The following is an 18,167-nucleotide window of genomic DNA, read 5'->3' as shown; positions in this document are numbered from 1 at the left end:
TAGGTGCCTGTAATCCCAGCTACTCAGGAGGCTGAGGCAGGAGAATCTCCTGAACCCAGGAAGCGGAGGTTGCAGTGAGCCGAGATCACGCCATTGCATTCTAGCCTGGGTGACAGAGTGAGACTCAGTCTCAAAAAAAAACAAACAAACAAGTAAATAAATCATTGCAATTTTTTTTTAGCTTGTTTGCATGTAAAGTATTTATTATTTGAAGTCAAAAGTTTAATTTCTTTTTTTTTTTGAGATGGAGTATTGTTCTTGTCACCCATGCTGGAATACAATGGTGTGGTCTCAGCTCACTGCAACCTCTGCCTCCCGGGTTCTCCTGCCTCAACCTCCCAAGTAGTTGGGATTACAGGTGTCTGCCACCACACCCAGCTAATGTTTTGTATTTTTGTTAGAGATGGGGTTTCACCATGTTGGCCAGGCTGGTCTGTCTCAAATTCCTGACCCCAGATGATCCACCTGCCTTGGCTTCCCAAAGTGCTGGGATAACAGGTGTGAGTCACCAGGCCGGCCCAAAAGTTTAATTTTTATGTAGCTAAATGTAATCTTTCGTGTGGCTTTTAATGTATGAAAAAAAATCTTAAGAATTTCAGAGATATCCATGTTTGTTGCAACAAATGGCTAGTTATAAAATCACTCATATTGGTCTCCAATTAAAGTAAATTAACTTATCTCCAAACTCTAAGGATTTCTTATATATTAAGCATTTTAAGTATTTGGACATCAAAATATATGGATCTCCTCTTCCGATATTTATGATGCTCTTGGCTCTTAAAGACAGTGTTATAACCATCACCAGGGCATTTATGATGATGGTGTGCAGCAAACAATGAGGGGAACAAGTGCAGCATTCATATTTAGAAAGCACAGACACAATCCAAGTGCATATCTTTTCTTCAGCCCTTCCCTTCCACAATGGATTACCTTCAATGCAGGCAGGCTGAAGCCATCTGTAAAGTTATGCGCTTCCTCTTCTGAAATCTGCTCCTCACTAAGTCCAAGTCCCAGTTCCTTAAAAGGCACCACACAGATGTAGTTGGTTACATTGTCACTCTCAGAGTTCAGGGGGTAGGTTAAATTAGGTTAAGGCAATCAACAAAGCCTTTTCATGAAAGCATAAAAGATACAGTGAAATTGTCCTAGATCACATTTATTATTCTGTATTCTGAAATTTTGCATGAGGAGATTTATGGCAGTTTTTAAATAAAAATTAATTTTAAATATCCAATATATTAACATAACACCTCAGATATCTTAGAGAGAATACTTGTGAATACAATTTTTAATGCCTAAAATATTAAAAGTTTAACTCTTCAAAGTGTTAAAGTGGTATTTATTTGTTTATTTATCTGAGATGGAGTCTTGCTTTGTCACCCAGGCTGGAGTGCAGTGGCACCAGTGGCTCACTGCAACCTCTGCCTCTCACGTTCAAGCAATTCTCATGTCTCAGCCTCCTGAGTAGCTGGGATTACAGGCATGTGCCACCACACCCAGCTAATTTTTATATTTTTTGTAGAGATGGTGTTTTGCCATGTTGGCCAGGCTGGTCTCGAACTCCTGGCCTCAAGTGATAAACCAGCCTTGGTCTCCCATAGTGCTGGGATTACAGGCATGAGTCATTGAGCCTGGCCCTGTTATTTTTGACACCTGCCTTTTGAAGGTGTATTGTGCACTTTATTATGTCACAGTTCAGGGCCCTCACTATGCTATAGCAAATACTCTTTTCTTCTCAGTCTGCATACTGCAGGACATCATTAGTTGAATGTTCTTTGAAATACACTGACTGATATAAGTCGCACTAGGCCTGTTCTGTAGACTGCTGTTAGGTTTCCTCTGCCCTCCTCCTTACAAACACTTCAAAATCAACAATGATTTTTCCCTTTAATTGTTTTTCTAAATAATTACATCCATATAATTCTTGATGGTGAACCGTCCTTGCATTTCTAGCATATTCCTATTTGGTTATACTACAATAATCTTTTGATACAAACCAATATTAAATTTATAAATATTCTATTTAAATACTTTGTATCCCCATTTGTGAGACTGGTCTGTATTCTTTGTATTATTAAATACAAAGAATATTAAACTGGTTTTTATTCTTTGTAATATAACATGATTTGGTATTGAGATTATAGTATTTTTATAAGTAAAATGATACAGAGAAACTTTCTAGTTTTTTCTATAGTCTGAAATTTTTTAAAACTTTAAAACCATCTGGAACTGGTAGCTAAAAAATTTTACATTCACTTTGTTTTTGAATAGGTAATATATTCACACAATTCAAAAATCACAAGGTATTAAGGGCTACAGCAAAAACGACTTTCTGCCTCTATTCCTTAACCATGTAGTTCCACTTTTCCAAATGGAAAGGCAACTCCTGTTACCAGTACCTTCTAAGATTTTTTATACATACATACATAAAAGCAAATTCAAATATAAATGTGTATCTGGAGATATGTAGGTATATATACATGCATGTAAACAAACATACACATTTATCACTGTATAAATACACAGTCCCTTTTATGCACAACTTGAAGGATACAATAAATACCGATCCATGCACTTTGCAGCTTTTTTTCACTTAATATAATTTGGAGATCCACAGTAGAACATTAAGAACTATACTATTGTTTTTAAAAAGTTTCATATTTTCCATTGTCTACATATAAACCAGGTGTCTTCTTAAAATTGAGTATTCTTTATCCTATGTCCAAGCTCCTCAAGTTTTAAAATTCTTCCTATGTCAATTTTGCAGATTTTTATTTTGATAAGAAATGAAGCTGGGCTCAGTGGCTCATGCCTATAATAATCCCAGTACTGCAGGGGGCTGAAGTAAGAGGATCCTTTGAGCCCAGGAGTTTGAGACCAATCTGGGAAAAATGGGGAAATCCTGTCTCTACGAAATGCAAAACAATTAGCCAGGTATGGTAGCATGTGCCTTGGTCCCAGCGAATCGGGAGGCTAAGGCAGGAGGATTGCATGAGGCTACAGTGAGCTGTGATCATGCCACCACACTCCTCTGTGGGTGACAGAGCAAGAAAGACCCTGTCTCAAGAGAAACAAAAAGAACCATTTTTTTTGCCTAAATTTTCTTTCTTTTTTTTTTGAGACAGTCTCACTCTGTCGCCAGGCGCCAGGCTGGAGTACAGAGGCATAATCTCGACTCACTGCAACCTCTGCCTCCCGGGTTCAAGCAATTCTCCTGCCTCAGCCTCCCAAGTAGCTGGGACTACAGGCATGTGCCACCACGCCCAGCTAATTTTTGCATTTTTAGTACAGACGGGGTTTCACCATGTTGGCCAGGATGATCTCGATCTCTTGACCTCATGATCTGCCCGCCTTGGCCTCGCAAAGTGCTGGGATTACAGGCTTGAGCCACCAAGCCCGGCTGTTGCCTACATTTTCAAAGTTGCTGCTGTGGAGTTGCACACTAACCCTTACAGTTATTTTAATGTCTTCCACATCCATGGTTACCACTGTGTTCTCATTATTAATCTTGTATATTGCTGCTCTTTACTTTGATCAGGCAAACAAGGGTTCAAAGCTTTACATATCTTTTTTTTTTAGACGTAGTTTTGCTCTTGTTGCCCAGGCTGGAGTGCAATGGCGGGATCTTGGTTCACCGCAACCTCTGCTTCCCGCGTTCAAGTGATTCTCCTGCCTCAGCCTCCCAAGTAGCTGGGATTACAGGCATATGCCACCACACCTGGCTAATTTTTTTGTATTTTTAGTAGAGATGGGGTTTTTCCATGTTGGTCAGACTGGTGTCAAACTCACGACCTCAGGTGATTTGCCTGCCTCAGCCTCCCAAAGTGCTGGGATTACAGGTGTGAGCCACTGTGCCCAGACAGGTTTACATATCCTACTGGTCTTCTCAAAATAATTGGTGGATTCTTTTTTAGTTTAATTTATTAAAGTTTCTTGTATGGATAATATGATCTGGTCCCAGGCTACCTCTGAGTCTCATTTCATACTCTAACCTCCAACTTACTGTGCTCAACTCATGACGGCCTTCTTTCTACATTCCAATCATGCTGAATTCATCCCTGACACAAGATCTTTATACTTACTGGTCTATCTAACTGGCATACTCTTCCCCCAGCTCTTTCTCATCATGCAAACCTCAGTTTAAATGCCAGCTCCTCAGTGAGGGCTTCCCTTACCATCTAATAAAAAGCAGCACTCCACCAGTCATTCTCTATCCTATTCCCCCAGTTTTTTTCTTTATAGTAACTATTTTATCTGAAAAATCCCATCTGTCCATTTATTATTTTATTTATCTATTTATTTATTTATTTTACTTATTTATTTATTTTTGAGATAGGCTCTCACTCTGATGCCCAGGCTGGAGTACAGTGGCACAAACACAGCTTACTGCAGCCTTGCAAGGAATACTGCTGCCTCACCCATTCAAGTAGCTGGGAGTGCAGGTATGTGCATGTGTGCCACCACTAATGCACTAATTTAAAATAATTTTTGGAGGTGGGGTTAGAGACAGGGTCTCACTATGTTGTCCAGGCTGGTCTCAAACTCCTGGGCTCAAGTAATCCTCCTGCCTCAGCTTCTGAAAGTGCTAGCGTTACAGGCATAAGCCACCACACCCAGACCATGTTTTATTGATTATTTTATCTACTACAAGGTAAGCTCCATGAGAATAAGAATCTTGTCTATCTTGTTCACTGCTAGGTCCCCAGTTTCCAGAAAAATGACTGGCACAAAGAACTCATATAATCTGTAGTCTTTAATAGGCTAGCCCTCTCACTCCCTAACCCACATTGAACTACAAGCTCCGTAAGGCAGGGATCATGTCTATTATGTTTATCACTGTATGTCTAGTGAATAGCATAATGCCTGGCAGTCTGTGCTCAATAAATATTGACTGAATGACCAACAGTTCACATGCCACACTGTCATATCTCTATTTCTTTCCATATGTTTTTGCTTCCTTTTACCTAGAATGCAGACTCTTACCATCCTCATGGCCAACTCCTATTCACCCTGAAGCTCGACTTAGGTGTCACCTCCCTGAAAGCCTTCTCTGACCCCATAAGCCGGGTATGTTGCCCTGCTATGTTGGAAGGCACCCATGGCATTTATATCACATTATGAATACTAATTTCTTTATTGATCACATTCAAAAGTCTTTAGAAGTAGGTAGTACATGTTTTTACTCAGTTTTCCTAGCACCTGGAAGAATGATTGACCTATAGCAGGCCAGCATTTAGGCAATGGGGGGACAAAATGAGCAAGTTCTTGCTAAAAATTAAAATGCTTTCTCTCCATTATATATGTGTGTGTGTGTGTGTGTGTGTGTGTGTGTGTGTGTCTCCATTTTATATATATGTGTGTGTAGATACATATAAATATTCTTCATATGTGATATTTCCATATACATATATAGAAAGAGAGAAAGAGAGAGAGAGAGAGAAATGGTTTTAAGTCCTAAGTCCTACAGTCAAGACACAACTTCATCTGTTAATAGTTGTATTATATCACACAAGTCACTTAACCTCTATTTTGGCTTTCTCATAAAATGGAGATAAGAAAATCTAGCTATAAAGGGACATAGAAGGATACGATAGAATATAAAGCACCCTGTAAACCTTAAGTATTATATTTATCAGTGCTGCGATACCCAGCATCCTGAAGTGGCAAAGTTGTCTTTTTGCCTTCTATTTAGTCAGAATTTAACTTATCTACATGTCTTTACTAACATAAAGCTCTTATATGCCTTTATTTTCTGGCTAATAGAACAAATTTCCTATTTTAATAAGTTTAAGCGACAGACTTATTGTCTTGTAGTCTCTGAGTGCTTACTATAAATGCTAGATGCTATCTGATCACTTTACATGGATTAACTCATTTGATCCTAACAAAAATCCAATAAGGAAGATATGTTATTACTGCCATCTTGAACATGAGTAAAGCAAGGTACAGAGAGGTTAAGAAACGTGCTTAAGGTTACTAATAACTCCACTGATAGCCAGTGTTTGAACTTAGCCATTCTGCTCCTAAAACCTGTTTGTTTGTTTTTTTTGAATAGGGAAGGATTTCTAGTTGCCAGTTTATTAACATGACACGATGCAAATCTGCCAGGTTACGAAATTTTAAAAAAATGTCAGACCTAGCAAAGCCAGGCTCTTTTGACTTCATTCTTTGGATGACTAAAGGAAGAGACTTCAAGTTTTTTCCTTGTTTTTAAAACAGCCACACAAGAGCAGAATTGCTTCCTGTCTGTTACTGTCATTCCCCCAGGAATGCATTTCCAATTTTAACATAGAAGTGATGATAGAAATTAGCTTCAAAATAGCCAATCTCGCTTCACAGTAAACTTTCACAGGATACAACTATAGTATCTATAATACCAGGACTCCAGAAACACTGCTTATTTTCATATATAAACAGAAAAGGATATTTTTTCAGCATATATAGGGTAGCTAGCCTTGCTGCTTGGAAGTTGGCTCTTACAGTTCGGTAGACAGCTTTCCGAAGACCGATGAGATGCTGATTTGGATGCTGTCCAGCTTTATTAAATGGGCAAGCAGCACTGACCCTGTCAAGCAAACTTGAAAAGTAAAATGTGATACAACTGTACAGGTGTCCTAAAGTTTTTGTTTCCTAAATCCACAATTCTATTAAACGTAGAAAACAAATTCCTCTTTCATGATTTTCACTAGAAAATGATTATGTCAACTCAGGTCTCATAAAACAGTCATTTCTGTGAATATATATATAGGGAAACAGCCACTAAAAAAAAAGGACAAAGAAGAAATTAAAATCTCAAAGAGCAAAGGCTTCCTCTGATGTGGGGAAACAATGGATTCTGGCTGAGATATAACAGAAATGTAGAAATATTTATTATGAATTCACATCCTTTTTATAGACACTCCGCTTGCTAAAATATATTAGAGAGGAGCTATTTTATATTCAGTTTTCAAAACCTACATACATAGGAAATATAAAGACCTTAATTATCCACACTTTCAAATTCTTAATATACATTCACATATGTTCATTACATATGTTACTGATCATATTTTGGTCATTTGTACAGAAAAAATACTGTATAGAAATACATTCTGTATGTTCATAAAAGAAGGGCAAAATTATTTACCCACCTGCTGCCACTGGCACTTACCTACTCAAAATGAAGTAGGAGACGTGGAAAGATAACAGGACCAGTGGCCAACAGGGGAATGCAAGTAGAAAGGCAAAGTAAGTGTTACTACATAGTAGCATAGCTACTTTCAAAGCTGTTCAAGAGGAAGCACATTTGATGACACTTCCCGTTTAAGAGTAATGGGGAGTATCTAATTTGTAAAAATGACATACAGTGTATTACATTTCATAGCTTATAGTATGCATGAGTAAATACCTGGTTATCAGATAATTTTTTTCACCTTAGCAGTAATCTTTCCCAACAGTAAAACAAAATATTGGCATTTGTAAATTCCTTATACTATAACCACAAAGCTATAAAACAAGATACTCAACTCAAAACTTTAAAAATATTGAACCACACTAAAATGTATTCAGGCATTAAAAATCTATAAAAAGCATAGGATGATGACTGACAGGCTTATGTTAAGACAAGGGAATGAAGGCAAAAAAGGTTTCAATTATTTGCTAGAGAAAACAATTTGAGGCAGAAACAAAAAAAGCATTCATGATTCCAATATATGGCACTACTGCTTGTGCTCCATTTTACTAAATCAGTTTTAAAACCTAGTTTTGAAAATGTCTAAAAAATTATGATTCAAGATTTATTATTCCTCATTTTTCAACCCAATATCCAGTTAGATAGAGACAAAGGAAGTACAATTTCTTCCAAAATGTTTTCTCCCTGTCCATCATCTGAATGGGTAGAAGGCATAATCTGGAGGTAAATCATGTCTAACTGGCCCACTTTACCTCTTCATGCGAATTCCATGGGTATAGGTAAAGTTGGAAAATGACACAAAGCACAGAATCCTCTATACATGCCTAACCATTAGTTGAACACAAAGCCACTTTTGTTTAACCAGTTAGTCCTCTCAATAAAATAAAAAGGAACTATTATGTATTTTAAGTGTCATTTTTAAAACTTGACATTCAAACAACTTAAAATGTGCTATCCTTTAAGTCAATAAGAAGTAGACTTAATCTAATGGAAGGACAAAAATTGACAGATGCTAAGGACTTTTACACTTTTTTTTTTTGAGACCAAGTCTGTTGCCCAGCCTAGACAGAATCTGTTGTCTCTAGTTCTGTTGTTCAGGCTGGAGTGCAGGGGAGCAATCTCAGCTCACTGCAGCCTTAACCTCCTGGGTTCAAGCAATCCTCATGCCTCAGCCTCCTGAGTAGCTGGGACTACAGGTGCATGCCACCACATCTGGCTAATTTTTTATTATTTGTAGAGATGGGGCCTCACTAGGTTGCGTTGGCTACTCTTGAACTCCTGGGCTCAAGTGATCCATTTGTCTCGACCTCCCAAAGTGCTGGGATTATAGGTATGTGCCATTGTACCTGGCAGACTTTTATACTTTGAGAAGAAAGATAAATTATAAAAATCTGTCTTATGTCTTGGAATTGTGTGTAGACCACAAAAGAGTAAAGAACAAGATAACTACTGGGATTCTTCCATTTCTCTGTTCCATGATTTTCTAGAAACAGCGTTTAACTCAAGATTGTGCAGTATCCTAGAGCAGAAGAGTGAAGGATGTGATGACTACCAGAGGTTCTTCACTCCCTCTTTTCATGATTTTCTAGATACAACTAATTAAGAGCTATGAATGTTCTTTACCATATACTTACTTTATCCAACCTATAGATTGCAAAAGTTATATAGGTTATATAAATTATTAAATATGCTAGCATACAATTGCCATCTGTTAGTGTTTGGCAGGTGTCCAGTGTACTGAAAGCAGGCTTTAGAATCAGATGGAATGGAAATGAATATTTACCATGTATAATTCTATGCCTTTAGTTGTATGCAAAAGCGACTAGCATTGTATATGGAACATAGTTGGTACTCAATAAATGTAACCTTCCCTTTAATAATAGATTAAGTAGCCAGTATATCCTACACTTAATATACTTACAGCTAGGTTGGTGAATATTGAATTTCCTGTAAGAATGGGAAACATCACTGTTTGCATGATATTCGGAGAGTACCAGTGCTATAATATCTGCTAATATTTACCTAAACAGTTATTAGTACATGTCAGGAGTTTTCAAAATGAATTTATAGCAGATATGTTTATCATAAAAAAGGCATTTGAAAGGGAGTAAAGGGAGCAAGCATTTACCGGGTAACTATTGCATGTTAGGTTCAGTATTAGACACTCTATATATATTATCTCATATAATCACATGGTAACATGCAGAAATACTCATGACTCCAAAGTACTTTAGTTTCTCAAAGTAGATAAGCAGAATCATACTACATATTAAATCTAGCACATAATATATTTATTCCTTCACTTAGCAGTTAATTGACTTTAGTAAATACTAAGGAGAAAAGCATTTCTTTCCGATAAATGCAACAGAGAAATGAAAATAGGTAATAAATATTCTCCTTTATGGAGTAGAAAATAATCATTTAAGAAATAAAATAAAAAATGAACTCACAGTGTAAATCCTCTGGAAATCACTTCGGTTTCTTGAATGAGACGTAAAGCTTTTCTCACGAGGTTAGTAAAAGCTCGGCTGTTTGTGGCCATATCTTCCAAATGAACACTGTGTTTTTTTAGGGTCATTTGTAGTTTGGCTGTCCTCCATAGTCTCAAAGCTCTTATGACCAAATACACAAATAGAATCACTCCCCATACCAGCCAGGAAGACATAATCCACCAGGTGGGAAGCATAACAAGCAAGCTAATGAAGGCAAATAGCATTGAGACATCCCTGGGAACAAGAAAGGAAGAAAATGATAGTCATCAGATTAGAGAAAGAAAGGTGAGTTACTTTAAATCATAAAAGCAAAATTTAAATTTAGGTTTACTGAAGAGATAAAATGCTAGTCTCTTTGTAAAGCATAACTTAAAAAAATACAACATTTAAGAAGGTGATGTGAAAGATTCTTAAAATTCCTCGCAACTAGACAATAGTGCTTAGGTATTAACATCTAAGCTGATAAGTTTAAGTAAGAACATTAGAAACAGGTGTCTTCTGGAATGAGGTAAAGCTGATTTCACAAAAGAAACTCAGAGAACTTCTCTATAGGTGGTAATTGAATGCTGGGCAGCACCAACAAAAGGCCTAACTATACTGTCTCCAGACTAGAAATACCACCTATCGTCTGCAGGATAAAATCAAACTTCATTAGCTCAGTTTACATGATCCTTCAGAAGTTGGCCCAGATCACGACTTGACTCAGATCGGCATCCCGGCCCTCAACTCCAAGCACTGTAAACCAAAACATCTCTTCCTTCTCTTTCCTTTTTGCCTGGTGTCATCTTATATTTAATGCCAAAACCCAATCCTTCAAATCTTCCTCTGACACCAAGTCTTCAGTGAAGATTTTACCCAAAGCTTGAAACAATTGCTTCTAATTCTAGCCAACCCCTCTTCTGTGACCCCAAAGCAATTGTTACATTTCTCTTTATAAAATAAAAATGATAATAAATACAAAAATAGGTGTCTTCTGAAACCACTTTTTAAAAAGATTTAAAAGATATGGAATCCTTAACCTAAAAAGCAAATTAGAGATTTTAAAATCCAATTTTATAGATCTAAAAGTAAAAATACTGTTTCAGAGCTATAAATCCCTTTTTCCTAAAATCAAACTTTATTTGTATAGAACCACATACTATTATCAATAATATGTACACCTTTTTCCAATTAGAAATTATATATACTTGATGAGTAATTGTTTGAATAAAGTCCTCAAATTTTAAATGATCATCATTATTAATTTGGAATATACATACTTACCACAGACCATGATATGGACAAGCTTTGTACTTTTATACTGCTGTAATTGAAATAAAAATATGTACACATTTTTAAATTCATGTCAATTACAAATCTAACAGACTAAAATACATCTTTAAAGCAATGAATGCTTTGGTGAAAATGTGTCTATATAAGAAAGAGGGGGCCAGGCACAGTGGCTCACACCTGTAATCTCAGCACTTTGAGGGGCAGATGTGGGAGGATCACTTGAGCCCAGGAGTTCAAGACCAGCCTGGGCAACACACTGGGACCCCGTTTCTGAAAAAAAATTCAAAATTAGCCAGGTATGGTGGCAGGCACCTGTAGTCCCAACTACTCAGGAGGCTGAGGCGGGAGGATCACTTGAGCAGGCTGCAGTGAGTTGAGATCATGCCACTGCAGTCTAGCTGGGTGACAAAGCAAGACCTTGTCTCAGAAGAAAAAAAAAAAAAAAAGAAAAGAAAGAAGGGAAGATAAGGGGGATTTGTCTGAAAATAGCTGAAAAACATCTTTGGAAAGAGTTACAGTCATACTGCAAAGAAAATCACATGCAAGAATGTTTCTTATTAAATATTTAGATTACAGGCTCATGCCTGTAATCCCAGCACTTTGGGAGGCTGAGGCAGGCAGGTCACTTAAGTACAGGAGTTCAAGATCAGCCTGGGCAACATGGCAAAACTCTGTCTCTACAAAAAATATAAAAATTAGCCAGGTGTGGTGACATGCTCCTATAGTCTCAGGTATTTGGGAGGCGAGGGCAGGAGGATCACTTGAATCTAGGAGGCCGAGGCTGCAGTGAGCTGAGATTATACCTCTGTACTCCAGCCTAAGCAACAGAGTGAGACCCTGTCTCAAAAAATAAGTAAATAAATAAACATCTGCCCTAATTTCCTTTAGAATCCTTTACTTTTTAAATGATATGGGTAATACCATAAAGCAAAATCTCATCATATATTTTTATATATTAATAGTAAACTCTAAAGTCATTTATAGGTCTCATAGTTGCTTGGTTATATTTGTGGTTAAAGGAAATAGTAAAGCAGTAAATTCATAAAAATAAAATAAAATAAAAACCTATGGTTCCTTCTATCAGCTTCTTAAATTCTCATATTTTTGAAGAATAAGATGCTTTACTTCTGCATGATCATATCTAAGTGACTGCAGAATGAAGCATTTGTCAGCATGACAGGGAAGGCATAAATCCAGAACCTTAAGGCCAATGAATGTTACTGCCTATATAACTTGAATAGTTTGAGCAGTGATCTAGTGCATTTCTTGACTCATTCCTCCCTTCTATGTCAAATTTAATAAAGTACTTTAACAGAAAGAAGACATCAATAATTCTTTATATATAATCCCTTTTTGTTATACATTCTTTTGTTAAAAAAATAGATTATTGGGACTTCTGCTCTAGATCCAAATAGTTCAAGAGGTTGAGAAGTTCTAGGATGGTATGAATCATTAAATCATGTTCGTTATGATCTTTTCTCAGCCAACACAGTCAGAATCAACTGTCTAATTCCATGTCCCATCCTATTCTTGGTGTCTACAATGTGGTTATGATAAAACCTATTCATTATAAAGAAACATAAAGAATAATAGGTTTGCATGCGCACTTATGCATAGGTGTATGGGTAAAAGAAATTCTTTTTTTTTTGCTTAGAGACAGGTTCTCGCTCTGTTGCTCAGGTTGGAGTGCAGTGGTGTGACCATGGCTCACTGCACCCTCCAGCTGCTGGGCTCAAGTGATCCTCTTACATCAGCCTCCCTGGTAGCTAGGACTACAGGCATATGCTACCATATCCGAACTCATTTTTTAAGGTTTTGTAGAGATGGAGTTTTGCTATGTTGCCCAGACCGGTCTCAAACTATTGGACTTAAGCAATCCTACCGCCTTGGCCTCCCAAAGTGTTGGGATTATAGGCATGAGCCACTGCATCTGGCAGAGTAACTTTTCAGCATTTGTTATGCCCATTTGCTAGGTCGCTGAGCACAGAACTAACTTCAATGAGTTGGAAGTATATAATAACCAAATTGAATTTTTTCCTAGCTTCACTTTAAAAGCATTTACTTTAGAAAGGCACTTTTTTCCCCCATATCATTACTTTAATTCTACTGCTAAATGTATGGAATGTTTATGCCTCTACAATGGAGAGCATGACGATGGGTTTCCTCTGCTAATACTCCATATGTAAGCAGTCAAAGAATAGGTATTTTTTGGACAGTACCAAATATTAGGGGTTGCCAGAGAGCAAAGCGTTGGAAGATGTCCATTTTCCTGTTGTTGAGATTGTCCTGCAGACAGGATACCGGGATCAAGCAGCTCAATCAGCTCCACATCCTCTTGTAACAGGACTTCCTGTTGCAGGATGGTATGCAATGAGTCGAGTCGGAATCCAATATCCTTGCCATTAAAATACCAGAAAAGAGGTATTAATACATATATAATATTGTATTAAATGCTAAGCTCCTAATGTACTAATAAAATTTAGTGGTGTTTATTTTCAGAAGATATTTCAAGAAGAAACAACAGTCGAATCTACCTTCAGTATGATAGATGGATTTTATTTTCTTTGGACATGTGAAACAATAAAGATTGAGGTAGACATTATTGAGCCATCAGATGTAAAATCTAAATTTTTAATACCAAGATGTAAAGTAATTACAGATTAACAAACTTGTCTAGTTAAGCCTAATTAATTAAATTGCTAGGGTACAACATGAAAATATAATCCTATAACATAAAAAATGCTGTTCCTGAAACTGTAACAATATAGCCAATATTTAAGAATTTTATTAGCAGGATCAAGGCCTCCTAAAAATAGATATTCGGATATTTAAAAATACATTATTAAGGAATGTAATATAAAATTACACTAATATTTGCATAGCACTTTATAGTTTACAAAATGCCTTCACATATACCAGCTCATTTATTCCTCCCTCTCTGCCTTCTGTTCATCTAGCAAGGAATATCTTCTATAAGCCAGGTACCATGCTTGACACTGAAGACACTAAATGAACAAGATATATAAGTCTCTGTCCCTAATGTCCCAAAAAGTAAACAGTTGCAATGTAACATGCAAAGGCGTGTGATGAAATACACCCAGAGTACTATGAAAATGGCATAAAGGGACCAAGCCTGTAATAAAGTCAGAGAAAGTAAAAGAGGTGAAGCCTGAGCTAAGTTTTAAAGGATGAACAAGAACTGACCAGACAAAGGAGTTCGAGAAGTGGGATGATACAGGATAAAAGCCTTTCTAATTTGAGGAAGTGTGAGTTGTCTGATATTAGATGATATTATTAATAGATTGTGTGCAGAGTATACATAGTAGAGAGGTGAGAGATGAGGTAGCACTGTTAGGGCAGACAGGTGAATTCTCATAGTAACCCTGTGATGTACCTTATCATTCTCCTCTCCATTATATATGGGAGAATGCCAAAGCCCAAAGAGATTAAGAATTTTGATTTCAAATCCTAAGCATTTGGTAGCTGTGTTTCCTTGTATATAGTCTGCCTCAAAAAAAATTTTTTAATTTTATTTTGTATTAAATTTAAACAAATAGAGGCTGGGTGCAGTGGCTCATGCCTGTAGTCCCAGCACTTTGAAAGGCCAAGGTGCGTGGATCACCTGAGGTCAGGAGTTCAAGACCAGCCTGGCCAATATGGTGAAACCCCATCTCCACTAAAACACAAAAATTAGCCAGGCGTGGTGGTGGTGGTAGTGGCATATGCCTACAATCCAAGCTACTTGGGAAGCTGAGGCAGGAGAATCTCTTGAACCCAGGAGGTAGAAGCTGCAGTGAGCCGAGATTTTGCCACTGCACTACAGCCTGCGTGACAGAGCAAGGCTTCATCTCAAAAACAAAAAAATTAGTACTAGAGTGATCCTATTATATGATCAAAATAAACAGAACAATGGACAAGCCCATTTGCAATTAAAGTAAGTCCCATTAGGTCTAGAGTGTGAAGACAACAGGTTTGCTCTTCTTAGTTAATTTAATCATTCCCACAGCACACATTCCGGCCCTAGCTGATCATAATGAGGACTTCAGTAAGAATGTGGTGAACCATAAATCAAACTGAGCCCATGACCGCTTGATCAGGGTTATATGCCACTTGTAGAGAAGATTTTCAATATTAGGTGCATTTAGATAGATTTTATTTATCTTCAGTCCAAAAAGAGACCATCTTCTCAATGGAATGTTGATCCTTCTTTTAGCCTGATGTGGCTTTTTTAAAAACAACCACTGACACACTCTGCATGTACCTCTGCAGCACTTTTATGTTGCATATTTGAACAACTGTCTCTTCTCTCTTCCTACAGTTCTGACTCTAACATTAGGAACCACTTAACTACTTGACATGCCACCCCACTTGCATAAAGCCAGGGCAACACAACTCACTTTATACTATTGTTCAGAGGGGAGAAAAAGGAGGGCAGGGAGATCAGGCACGGTAGCTTTTCAAGTAATCTCTGAAACCGATCTTACTACTTGGTTCCCCAATTAGACACAACCCATATTCAATGCAAGTATTAAAACTCAAACTTTTGCTACAAAAGCTTTAAACCATACCTTTTATGAGACTTCTATGTACCTATATAAGGTAAGTTTAATGAAGCCTAACTAGATGAAGGCTAAGGCTTACAGAGAGCGGAAAAGCCATTAGTATTCAATGGGAGCACTTTCTCTTCACAGAGATTCTGCTTAATCAGTTACTCAGTTTCTTCAACACCATGCCCTGGTATCAGACTCATGTGTAAAACTGGGGTAACACCTCCCCAAAACCAACCTGCTTAGAGGAAGTATTAAAATCATTAAGAATATCTGATTCAAGAATGTGACAAACCAGCCAGGTGCTGTGGTTCACCCCTAAGTGCTTAGGGGTTGCCAGGAAACAAGTGCTCAAATCCAATCCCAGCACTTTGGGAAGCTAAGGCAGACAGATATTTGAGGCCAGGACTTCGATACCAGCATGGCCAACATAGTGAAACCCCACGTCTACTAAAAATACAAAAATTAGCCAGGTGTGGTGACGTGTACCCGTAGTTCTAGCTACTTGTGAGGATGAAGCACAAGAATTGCTTGAGCCCGGGAGGTGGAGGTTGCAGTGAGCCAAGATGGTGCTACTGCACTCCAGTCTGGGCAATAGAGAAAAAAGAAAAAAAAAGAATGTGACCAATGAACAACCTACAATCATCTATGCATTCAAATAAACTGGAAAGGTACCAAAACACTCCAAATAACTAAAACAGTGTTATCTTAGTGATTAGATTGCCTCATACAGAGGAAAAATTTGAACTATATTCTGATTATTATAGCTGTTTAAATTGAATCAGATTAATGAATTAAGTTTCTTAAGGAAAAAATATTACTCTTTGATTTTAAAAATATGAACTGCAGTAAACATGTTAACTGTGTTACAATGTAACAATCAAACTACTAGAAAAATTGACACCTCAAATTAAGAAACATGTCATGACAGTTCTATTTGGACTGGGAGGTCCAGATCCAGGTCTCAAACAAATGAAGAAATTGAAAAGGTATTAATTGTGATCAACTAGCAGGTATCACCTGCATAGCTGGAAGTTCTATGCTCCTAGGAGGTATACTATGTAAACTTTGGCACATTTTCAACAAGTCTGAGTGCCAAGCTTTGTATCCTTGAGTGCCTAGCTTTATATCCTTGCTCCACAACTTAAGCACATTAATAAGCTCTCTGTGCCAGTTTCCTCTTCTGCAAAATGGTGATAATAACAGTACCGACATTATAGGGTTGTAATGAGGATTAATTAAGTCAGTATCTGTAAAATATCAAGAAGAGTGTTGGGCACATAGCACTGTGTGTTAGCTGTTACTGTTGTTACTAACTATGCAATAATTAATAAAGAAAAGCACATGTTGGATATAATACAATACAAAAACTTACAGAACACAACATAATTAATGCTAGATTGATGCAGAAAATAAGAGATACAATAGGCTGAAGTTTTAGGAGAGCTTTGAGAAAAAGCTAGGAGTGCTTATTGAAAAGATTCCAATGGATCAAGAACAAAAACAGAAAGAATTCCATCACAGTATAAGAGCACAAACATAGACATACAGAAAAAGTATGGAATAAAGGAAAATGAAGACTGGGTTCACTGATACAAAGCTGGAAAGATAGGTTAGGGCCAAATTATGCAGACTCTAGTGCTGAGGTGATGAATTTGGACTTGATTTGATTGATAAGATCTTTCTAGGATCTAAATAGGGATGTGGCATGAGAAAGTGCTTAGGAAATCCTTTCTGCCTGGAAGGAATGAAAGGGTATGAGAAGGCAGATAAAAAATTAAGAGATTTTGATTTCTTTTTCCTTAGAGATGAAGAAGGGAACTTATTCATGTGTCTGTATTCTTTAAAGATCTTACATACTTTGTAATATCACAGTGCTATTGATATAAGGATCAAATGAGATAACGTGTGAAAGCACTTTATAGGCTAAAAAGCACTTAAAAAGTGCTATTACCACTACCATCACCATTGCTATAAAGGAGTTTTTTTAATTCTTAAGAAAAGTACTATAAAAATGAACAATAGTAAAATGTTTGGATATCACAGAGCAATTGCTCATATTCTTATAAAACAAAAAAAGAGCCTGCTTCAATATCTGTATAGCTAACAACATTTTAAATATGTCATAATCAAGGGGAAAAAGTCAAGCAATCTCACACCAAAAGCCAACTTGGCAATTTCTTGTTCCATTACTAGTAAACTATTCCTTAGGTATGTATTCTTATAGTTCTCCATAATACAGGCAGAAAAGGGATGCATACAGAAGCTGGCACTTTACAGCGAAACATCACATGAAACATGTGGTCAGTGACACAGAACCAAGAATGAAAGACCAGGCCTAGGCAGACTATGACTTAATCACAGAAAAATGTATACGGATCCATATACCTTACCACAGTCCTAGTATCACTGAAGAATTAGATGGCTCCACCTGGATAAAAATGACATTCTATGTAGATGATAAGACAGTTCATTGACCTTCTCAATACACCTTCAACAAAGATGAAACCCTGAACAAAGAACTTGACAATTTGGATTGCTAAAAAAGTAATTTTAGTCAGTCAAAAAATAATAATTATTGAGCTAGAGAGGTGGTATGCTATAGCAGAAAGAGCAGATGCTTTGGAACCAAGAGACCTGGGTTCAGATTCTGGCTCTCTCACTTTCTAGCTCTATCACTTTCTA

The 18,167-nt window shown here is 37.1% G+C and overlaps 1 protein-coding gene across 9 annotated transcripts in view; it reads right to left on the bottom strand.

The window, feature by feature from the left end:
* VEZT (vezatin, adherens junctions transmembrane protein) overlaps positions 1-18,167 on the bottom strand; it is a 79,818-nt gene that overhangs the window by 23,522 nt on the left and 38,129 nt on the right. For 5 of the 9 annotated variants that reach the window (XM_078337084.1, XM_078337082.1, XM_035257330.3 and 2 more), the window contains 4 exons: positions 13,155-13,330; positions 9,622-9,897; positions 6,428-6,565; positions 931-1,078 (listed from right to left, as the gene is read on the bottom strand). In XM_078337084.1, coding sequence (XP_078193210.1) covers positions 931-1,078; positions 6,428-6,565; positions 9,622-9,897; positions 13,155-13,330 — 738 coding nt within the window. Of the gene's footprint in view, positions 1-930; positions 1,079-6,427; positions 6,578-9,621; positions 9,898-13,154; positions 13,331-18,167 lie in introns of all 9 variants that reach the window. The other 4 variants (XM_078337083.1, XM_078337081.1, XM_035257329.3 and 1 more) reach the window with 1 other exon arrangement.

The sequence above is a fragment of the Callithrix jacchus genome, chromosome 9, assembly GCF_049354715.1.
Source record: "Callithrix jacchus isolate 240 chromosome 9, calJac240_pri, whole genome shotgun sequence".
NCBI lineage: Eukaryota > Metazoa > Chordata > Mammalia > Primates > Cebidae > Callithrix > Callithrix jacchus.
Note: the sequence above shows the minus strand (reverse complement) of the source record. Positions and strands in the feature narration are given on the sequence as shown.